Consider the following 11,109-nt stretch of genomic DNA (forward strand, 5'->3'; position numbering starts at 1 on the left):
CAATCACATTATCAGTTTACAACAATGCTTTACCAGGGAGAGCACATACTGATATCCCATATGGGAACCTACGGCCACATACCCAGATATAGAGGCATACTGCCCTGGGTGTGTGAATGCTTGCTAATCAAGAAAGCACATTTTTTATGAGGAATATATAATTTAATAAAAATATGTAAGAGACAACACTTTGCAAGTAATTCATTTTATAAAAAGATTGCCTCACACTTAATGGACCTGTATCATTATGGTGTTACAGGAGTTGTCAAGTATATTATAGTCATGTGTTTGCAAAGCTTCTCCTCCTAATTTAACATCTCAAGAAACTGCACAGCTCACTTCTAAAGTGCTTTACTGATAAGGTTTCACTCACAAAAGGGAAGATGGCATGAAACTGACATCTAGAAACAGTCTTCGAGCTCTGTGTGAGTGCTTCCATTCTGTCCAAGAAACCTGGAGCTTGATTCATTATAACTTTCTTTTGAATTCCTTCTTCGAAACACTTTAAGGAGAAAATTTTTAAAGCGTCCGCCAACAAAGCAGTAAAGAATGGGGTTAATACAGCTGTTAGCATATGCTATGGAAATTGTTATGGGCAAAGCTGTTTGCACATTGCCAATGGTTCTGCAGTCAGTAATGACCTTCAGTTGCATCAAAACCCTGATGAAAGTGATCACCTGAAATGGCAGCCAGCATAAAAGAAAAGCCAGGACAACAGATATCACCATTCTAAGTGCCTTGCTCTGTCTTCTCTTTCTGATTGAATTTCTTGTATCAATGTGCAAATTTTTATAAATCAGAAAATAGCAGACTCCTTGGAGCAGAAATGGGATAATAAAGCCAAGTGTGTTTTTCATCAGCTCCATGCCAGCGCCCCATTCTGCACTGGCATTCTCTGGATATCTCATGGTGCATCTGAAGGTTTTCTTTAACTCTGAGTAATCATTCCTTCGGAATATGATGGTTGGTATACTTGCAAGAAATGCTAGGAACCAAATAAAAACAGATAGCTTTTTGGCATATCCAACTCTTCTTGTTTTTAATGACTTCATTGTTTGAACTATTCCATGGTAGCGGTCAATACTCATGCATGTAATAAAGAAGATACTAGCATACATATTAAGTGCTGCTAACACAGCACAGATTATGCACATAACAGATCCAAATAGCCATTTGTAGTGAAACCACATGCTTATAGCCCAAAGAGGTAAAGTGGCCACAAATAAGAAATCTGCCAGAGCCAAATTAAATATATAAACATCAGTCACAGATTTTAGATGAAGGTAACACATTATAGCCATTACCATACCATTGCCTACCAAGCCAATGATAAATATAATAAAATAAAATGAAGGCACCAATATATAGATAAATGGGTGCACTACAGTATTTGGACAGCTCCAGTGATGCAACCCATTTATTACCGGAACTGTAACATTCAGAGGAGAGCCATATGTGGAAGTTGTAGTAAAATCCAATACTGTTAGCTTCGTCCCCATCTTATTTTGTCACATGTACTTCATTACTCCTTTTCACACTCAGTAAATTCTGAAAGAGAAAATAATGAAGTTAAAGACCAAAGAAGCAGTCTTATTAAATACAACGGTTTGTACAGCAGCGTTCAGGCTAAAGTAAGATATATGTAACTAAGGCTTAGAGAGGTGACTGATACTGCAATAGACATTGCTTCTGACCTGGTCCACCATTTTTAGTACACTGTACTTCTACATGCTGAATACTGTTTTCCACATTCACATTTCATGTATCGATGGACATTTGTGTCCGTTTTTCTACCATATGCAATATTTTATTTTCTGGGTACATAAAAGGGTGAAATTTTTCATGTTTTAACTCACGGATGTATTTTTTTTATTTTTTATTTTACCAAGCAAGTTGGACCATAGTATAAAATATTTTTGTAACCTTCACCACCACAGCCAGAGCCAATCCTTTTGAAGTTACTCTAGTGAGTACTTGCAGGCTATTCTCCATACACAGAAGGTTGAAAGGTCTTGATGCATATTCAAACAGTGAGGTTACACATGAAAAGCCATACCTTAAAGTAATGCAAATTGCACCTACTACACATGAACGGTAATGAGCAGGGATGCTGATTTTTTTTGTTATTACAAAATTAAATTTCATTTTCATGAAATCAGGTTCCAGAAATAATGATATGTGTAATGGCTAAGTACAATTTCTAGTTATTATAAAGATTTTATTTTCATCTTTCTCTGTGTGGTGTGTGTGTGTGTGTGTGTGTGTGTGTGTGTGTGCATGTGTGTGTGTGTGTGTGTGTGTGTGTGTAAACGCACATGCACAAAATAAAATAAAATAAAATAAATAAAATAAATATATATGTGTGTGTGTGTGTGTGTGTGTGTGTGTGTGTGTGTGTGTGCATGCATATGCAAACGTGCTCACACACATGCAGGCACACATATACACACACACATACCAAATGCAAAGAGAAAATACATTCTAAGTATAAAAGATTTAACAAAGCGAAGTGACAGTTTTACAAGCAGTAAATGTAAGAAGGAATATAACTTATAGTGAGTGAGTGATGCTCTTACTTAAAATGCATATTTCCTGTACTTGCATGGCTCAAATTGCATTAGATTCCAGCATTTTTTGGGGAAAAAGTGAAAAGTTATTGTCCCGTGTAATTAGTTGCATGTGGAATCAAATGCTTACAGACTGTGTGCCATATTCCTTTGCCCTACCTATCTGACAGTGCTGTACTGCCTGTGCTCTTCATTTGCAAATGCAGTGTGTATTTCTCAGACAGACTCGAACAGAGATGAGCACCTGCACACATATATGGGTGACAGTGTATGCTGCAAATATGTGTGTATGCGTATGTATCACGCCTGCATAATTCTCCATCTGTGTGCTGCAGTCAACAAACCCACAAATATATACACCCATAATACCTGCACACACCTGATGCCATACTGTATGTGCAAACACAATCCTTTGTGTATTTATCAAACTCTTTGCAACAATGGTTATACATCAGTTTGCTGACTCTGTCACCTCGAAAACACTGCTGATACTTACTTATTGCATTCACTTGTATATATTCTGCTTTGATACAGTATTAAGTTGCAAGATCTGCACTTATGTTGGCTTTTTTTTGTAATCAATTGTTGAAAAGCTTTGGTTTTAAACTCTAGTGAGAGCAGATGGGAACCGAGTCATTTCTGAGCTTGTTATTGCTAAAAGAACCTTAAAGTGTGTCTAGCCTCCCATGAGTCAACCTCCTGTAATACTTTAGTGCTGTTAAGGCAATTTACAAGAGTCAAGTCTGGTGGTCTGGTGTATCCTCCCACCCTTGGACCCCTGTTACAATGTATGTGCCATTACCGCACTTTAAAGAGTTGGCCCTTGTGGTGCAGTGGTTCTCCCTACCCCCCAGTCCCTGTATTAACATTCTTGCCTACTGGTTCACCTCCACCACATCCATGTTTGTGGTTGAAAATGGCCTCTTGGTCATGTTCATTACAGCAACATGATGGAGATGGCCATGCTCATCTACATGGAGGAGCACTTTCTTGATTCACATAGTCAAGTAGATGGCTTCCTGGAGACAGTTCCAAGGAGAGAGCACATAGTTAATTAGCATATGCCTCTGCCTCAGAATGTTTTATTGGCTCTTCATGGTGTTGCATGCCTGTGCATTGGAGGATTGTGCAGCACTGTGTAATGATGTTTCATGAATACAAAAAACCTACCTTTGCATGTTAGATGACTGTTTACATGTTGAGATAGGTTTCTGAATCTGGCTGTTAGTGTTTAAAATAGTCAATAGTTACACAAAGAGTCCCTGGTTTGCACTAAGAAATGCATTGATCTTTGTGTCTTTACTTATATAGTGTTATTTTTATTCAGGTAGCATTCCAGTTAATCAGCCTTAATCAAGCTGGTGACACTCCCCTGCTGCTAACATTAGTAAACATCCGAAACTAGGATTTGCACTTTCCAACTGTCTCTGTAGCCAGCGTGGTTAAAACAGGTATCCTGAGAGAATGTTACCGACAACCAACTAATACTTAAAGATACTAACATAGTATGTGAGAGATAAAGTTACACAATGTAATTGGAGGCAAAGCTATCACATAAAGCCATAACAACTAGCACACATGTTGTCAGTAACACATGGCATCACACTGTACAACTAGCACACAGGTTGTCAGTAACACATGGCATCACACTGTACAACTAGCACACAGGTTGTCAGTAACACATGGCATCACACTGTACAACTAGCACACAGGTTGTCAGTAACACATGGCATCACACTGTACAACTAGCACACAGGTTGTCAGTAACACATGGCATCACACTATACAACTAGCACACAGGTTGTCAGTAACACATGGCATCACACTGTACAACTAGCACACAGGTTGTCAGTAACACATGGCATCACACTATACAACTAGCACACAGGTTGTCAGTAACACATGGCATCACAATGTACAACTATCGCACAGGTTGTCAGTAACACATGGCATCACACTGTACAACTAGCACACAGGTTGTCAGTAACACATGGCATCACAATGTACAACTATCGCACAGGTTGTCAGTAACACATGGCATCACACTGTACAACTAGCACACAGGTTGTCAGCAACGCATGGCATCACACTATACAACTAGCACACAGGTTGTCAGTAACACATGGCATTACACTATACAACTAGCACACAGATTGTCAGTAACACATGGCATCACACTGTACAACTAGCACACAGGTTGTCAGTAACACATGGCATCACACTATACAACTAGCACACAGGTTGTCAGTAGCACATGGCATCACACTATACAACTAGCACACAGGTTGTCAGTAACATATGGCATTACACTATACAACTAGCACACAGGTTGTCAGTAACACATGGCATCACACTATACAACTAGCACACAGGTTGTCAGTAACACATGGCATTACACTATACAACTAGCACACAGGTTGTCAGTAACACATGGCATCACACTATACAACTAGCACACATGTTGTCAGTAACATATGGCATCACACTATACAACTAGCACACATGTTGTCAGTAACATATGGCATCACACTATACAACTAGCACACAGGTTGTCAGTAACATATGGCATCACACTGTACTTGTCATGCACATTGCAGGCCAAACACACAGACCCACATATGCTGAGGCTTTAAAAAATAACCAGAATAAACCACAAAGACCTCCTAAATGTTGCCTTAAAAAACAGTACCCTCAGCAACTTCATAAACACTCACCTCAGGCAGCAGCTACCATGAAACACACATCCATAACTCACAGTGACTAAAATCAGAAGCCCATAAAGCAAGACTCCAGACAATCTAACATCCTAGTCATAGGTGACTCCATAGAGAGACATGCTAATGTATCACTGATTAAGTTGTGCAAGGAGAGGGTCACAGTCTGCTGCCTGTCAGGGACCAGGATTCACGCTCTCAGGTCCTTGCACCACTAGTACACATATGACACAGTCATAGTACACATGGCAGGAAATGACTTGAGGTGTACTTTCCTGAACTATATGAAGAGAAACATGCTGTATCTCACAGAGTATGTGTCCAAGGCAGGTTTTAACCCAGCCTTGAGCAGCATTTTACCTTCTGTAAGGATGATGACACAATATAGACAAAAGATTATTGACTTTTAACAGTTGGCTTAGTTTCTGGTCTCATTAAATGAGGGTCCAATATGTATTAGTCTGGGAAGAGATAGCAGACTCCAGACTACTTTGCCAAGAATGACCTGCATCTGTCCTTCAGGGCTTTTTTTTTGGCATTAACCTTGCCCACCCCCTTAGTGTCTTCTTTAGGCAACATCAACCTTAAAAAGCTCTCAACATAATAAAACAGAACTTGGGTAAGATAACGGTTCTGTCACTCAACACTAGACACCTTAACAAAAAAAACAATCCATTCCCTACAAGCAGTCCCAACCCTGCAATGTTCAAGATATGCATCATCATGGAGTCCTGGTTCAAGACCATGGACAGCATCCCATCAGTGCAAGGTTTCAATGCTTACCACACATTCAAGTGCACCACACTAGTTGTAGGCAATAAAGGTGGTGGTGTCTCTATATTTGTAATGCACTGATATATGCATCATAATCGAGACCTAATTCAAGACTATCCAGGTCTAGGGATGTGATCATTCAACTGTATTTGGCACTTATTAGGGAAATCCTTAAGTACAATGCTCTCTTTGGCATGTAGATGTCCAAACACTTGACAAATATTTAATGACCACAATGCTTTCTCATCAAGAAAATCAAAGGCTTAAATCATAAAAGCTACACTGACTGTCTCAATGCCCGGTTCTTCTTCTCTGTACACTACAGGCTACTGAGGTGCAATTTCTGCCAGGCTAACAGAGTCTCAACAGACCCCATCCTTTCAGACCTACTGCACACCCTGAAATACCCACTCAAGAGATCAAATTAAATAGAGCATGCTGCATGCTGGAGGTATATATATATATATATATATATATATATATATATATATATATATATATCTTTATATATATATATATATATATATATATATATATATATATATATATATATATATATATATGTATATCTACATATATCATACAGAATACCATTTTTCTGGATTTGTCTTCCTCTCCACATAAAGTATGTCTCTTGCTGTAATCAATCATAATCAGGATGAATGGAAGGGAAACCAGAAATTCAGCTCTGATTTAACACCTTTGTCCCTTATTCATACTTACAATATAAGGTTTATTAACTTCTTAGAAATGCATGACTATGCTTCAAAAAGTTCCTCACAGATCAACATCCTTGTAAACACCTATGAACCTATGAACATTGTGAGTGGTTGGTGTGCATCATGGCAGTGTTTGTAAAAATAAAGCAGCAAATAATGTATCCCCTAACTTACCCTCACTTTATTTATTTACTTAATATCTGTTAGCTGGACAATAAGGGCAAATATACAATTTAAATAGATAATTAAACGGATAGCTATATAAATCGATAGATAGCTAGATAGATAGACTGATTAACCTGCGGATGGACAAGTAGTTCCATGTAGCCATCAGCTAGCATATTTTGACAGCTGAGAGGAAACCAGAGTACCCCGTGGAAACTCATACAAACATGGAGAGACCATGTAAATATCACACAGACATAGTTGGGTTAAGAAGCAGTTTCTGTGTAGCTCACATCTATGTCTTCAACATACAGAAACCTTGACAGTACCTGTGTTTTTATTTAAGCAGTTTAATTTTCTGACTGTTGGGACTTGCAGTACCAGGTTTCACAGTTCTGATAGGGAACCCAGGAAGACATGCTACTGAAGAGAAAACATAAATGCTGTCTGAGCCATACCATCTAGTTTAGGTTACTCCATGCTCTCTCTCTAGGCAGACATAATACTCAAAAAGGTTATCCCTATGGCCTTACCTATTAATTGAAGCTCCCTCAATCCATCTCAAGTTGTAGCCCTAACCTATTGTACATGAATTCATTGCCAGAATAATACACAAATATCTCCACAGTAGAAAAATTAGACCTGAACAGTAACAGACAGGAATATACAAATACAGACTTTTCTAGATATCCAGACTATGTCATTTTTATATCACATAATGAGATTAGCTAGAACCCATTGTGAAATAAGGCACTATGAAGCAGCATATGAAAAAAATATCCTCCTGGGTAGAACAGTTGCATGTACTACTATAAACAGGAACGAATAACAAAAATATAAAGCACCTTCAGCGATGTGGCTATATACTATAAATATTATAAATGATTAAATAAAGCAAACTAGAACTGACTTTTTAACATTTATACACTACTATGCATATAAAGCAAAGGTAACTTCCTGGTATCACTCTACAATGCAGCATTGTCCATACTATAGATCAGGAAGCATACCATAACACATAGTTGTAACTAAAAACTTCATCCCTGGGTGCATCTGTGACATATGCCCTTCACTCAGTAAGCTATTAGGAATGACTCCAGTACAGGTCAGGTCACCTTTGGCAACACTGTTCCCCACTTTGAGGAATGTATTTCAGCATGAGAAGTGACAGTAAGTGTTCCCTGATCACAGTTGCCCAAATACTGGACACTGGCTTCCTCAACATTAGTATCTCTAACAAGTGTCCAATGTGTGGTTGGACAAGGTAGACGAAGAATATCCCTGATGAGCAACCTAGGTGCTATAGTGATTCTGCTAGGTATCCCCAGCACAGAGTATAGGCTAAAGGTACAGCAACAGTCCAGATTAACACACATACCATATGATCTAATAAACCATTAGAAGCAACAAAATGGTGCCTAAATGCTGTATAGGTTATGCAATGTTATATGACAATATTACAAAGAACCACCTGAGGTTTAGATGCACAAGCAAACACAAAGACTTAGGTCTTGCAGTGATGTTCCAGCACTGTATGAGAGAAAAACATACTGTTCTTATCACAGTATAATGCTGTGCCAAAGTATACCTGTCAGCATGGCTACTTGTGGTGGATGACAGGCCTTACTTGAGGAAGAGGTACAAGTCCTTATGATGCTGCTGCATATACGCATGAAATAAATAGAGAGAAACAAAACAAAACTTTGTATATAAAGGAAAGGATATCAAGAAAAGGGGTGGCAGAGAGAGAAGTAATGACAAAATGCATCTTGGACAAATCCTTACTCTATCTATCTATGTTACATGTATTATAATTGACTGAACAAGAAACACCCACCATGTGCCCAGGTGTGTGTATAAGGAAACACTTTGGAATCTCAAAATACTGAAATGTCAAATTTCAGTATCCCGAGACCAAAGTGTCGAATCTGCAGATGCGCAAAACTGCAGAATATCGAACCTGGAAATGTCGAACCCGCGGTACTGACTACGTGTTAGGTAAGTGTGGTGTTTTTAAGGGTTTTGGGAAGGGTTTGCGTGTTTGTGAATGTGTCGGGGAGTGTTAGGTGTGGGTTAGGGTACATAGGTGAGAGTGTACGTGTGTCAGTGTTGACAGTGGTGGTGTTTGTATCTGTATCTGTGTTATGTGTGTTTTTGCGAGGGGGGTGAGGAATGTATGTTGGTGGGTTTTGTGTGTGTTGGTGTTTAGTGTGACCACGGAGTTACTATATATAAGTAGGGTGTGTGTGGGGGGTGCAGGGGGACTTGCTCCCCTGCTTATAGTAAGTGTATGTGTGTGTGTGTGTGTGTGTGTGTGTGTTGTTGTGCTGAGGTAGGCGTAGTTGTGTTTGTGTGTGTTTGCTTTAACGGTCGCGGTTTTGGGTTTCATGGTTTTAGTTTTAGTTTTTTTGGTGTTTCAGCTTTATAGTCTTGAAATACTGAAATTCAATATTTCAGTATTTTAAGATTATAAAGTGAATCTGTGTATAATGCTATGCAGACTTTACATAGAGTTGGACCAGTCAGCATGATACAGAAAATGAGCATTTCAGAAACCGTTCTGTGTCAATCCTTCATTTACATAATTATTGTACCCAGACACCAGCATTTGTGCAATATAAGCATGAGGGAATGCAATAAGTGAGTCCCATTCTGTTATAGAAGAAGACATGGAGCAATAATGCTGGCTCCTGCAACAGGTTCAAATCCCGACACTTGCCTCTGACAAAACACCTGCTTTATCTTTAATGAGGTAACTCTCAACTTTTTTCAGCTGCAGTTATTAAACTTCTGTGTAGTGATAGCTGCCTTGGTAATTAACCACATATAAAGTTGTGACAAAACTTTCATAGGTTATAGAACAACAGTGCACTGAAAGAAATACTGCTATGACAAGTAATTGTTGTGCAGAGGGGTTGTGAAGCCTAAAGTGGAACGCGTCTATATCACTTTATCGAAATCTTACTCCATCGAATCACTAAAAGTTGACCTCTAGTGATCGATGTAGTAAAACATTGAATAAAATTAAAAAAAAAATAAGCAAACAAAAATAAAAACTAACTAGCCCCCCCACACCTCCCTACTTAAATATTCCAACTCCGAGTCCGCACTACATTGAGGTAAATGGAAATCTCCCTCTAAGGAGATTTCCATTTAGCTGCACAATGTTCTGCGCTTTTGATGTTGTGGTGCCAACAATATCAGCTTCGATATTGTCGGCTTTCGACATCGTGAAGTAGACTCAAGCGGAACACACCCATCTGCATTTCTTAAGATCACCTGTATAAGTCATTCAACCTGGGCTTATAGTAGCTGAAGGTTAAACCAATTTACTGTCGTGACTTTATACATCAGCCATTTTAACCAAATTGTTTTTAATCATGACAGGTTACACTGATGTTATAAAGGAGAGTTGTAATTGTACAGCTGTTGTACTGTGTATGTGTGGGGGCATTTGATCATTAATATTATGTGATTGACATCAGATTCACTGACTAGTTAGACAAACTGGAATGCCAAACACACAGCAAGCATAATGAATGTGCATGGCAGAGAACAATGTTACCAGGGCATTTGTGAGCCACTCCCATCCACAGTGTTCATACTGGTCTTTTCTATAGCTATAGATCAAAGTCTAAATGACAGTTAAAGCAGAAACATAATGTAGGGATTGCAGACAAATGTACTAGAAAGGCCAGGTTATTGGATGCATGGAATGAGGTGCTCATCCAGGCCCTCTGCCTCCATGGCTGTCTCTATGGATGCTGATAACAATCCCTAATGTAACCATGTCTGGAAATAGCTAGTGATAAATATAAATGGCGTCAGTGGCCAGGACAATACGTATGCAATGGAGTGATGCAGAACTGCTAAACAACAAGCTGTTCATCTGGCACTAGAAGGTAGGGTGACAGCTAGTGGGCCATCTGTCAATGCACATCTAAAGGAGACAGAGGAGTTTTTGGACTCCAGACCTCTAATTGTTCTCACAGTAAGGAGCTGGGTGTTGGGGCAGAGGATCACCAGGCATCAAGACTATCTACAAAAGATGCACTAAGTATGCGCAGCTCTTTCTCTGTAGCAGCACATGTAGGTCCTGATGACCCATTCCTCCTCAGTAATGTTGCCTGTTTCATTTAGATAGGGTCATCAGGAATTCCACTAGCCTGA

At 39.1% G+C, this 11,109-nt stretch overlaps 1 protein-coding gene across 1 annotated transcript; it reads right to left on the reverse strand.

The window, feature by feature from the left end:
- Nucleotides 1-401: 401 nt before the first annotated feature.
- On the reverse strand, nucleotides 402-1,499 carry LOC122802415 (type-2 angiotensin II receptor-like). The gene has a single exon (XM_044072037.1). It carries the CDS (start codon nucleotides 1,497-1,499, stop codon nucleotides 402-404), a length of 1,098 nt encoding a protein of 365 aa, XP_043927972.1.
- Between the last annotated feature and the right edge of the window lie 9,610 nt (nucleotides 1,500-11,109).

The sequence above is a fragment of the Protopterus annectens genome, chromosome 5.part0 (genome assembly GCF_019279795.1).
Source record: "Protopterus annectens isolate FY-2018-M chromosome 5.part0, PAN1.0, whole genome shotgun sequence".
Taxonomy (NCBI): Eukaryota; Metazoa; Chordata; order Ceratodontiformes; family Protopteridae; genus Protopterus; species Protopterus annectens.

Bases quoted from the DNA above. Each gene is read 5' to 3' on its own strand.
- LOC122802415 (XM_044072037.1), bottom strand. From the start codon at position 1,499: ATGGGGACGAAGCTAACAGTATTGGATTTTACTACAACTTCCACATAT.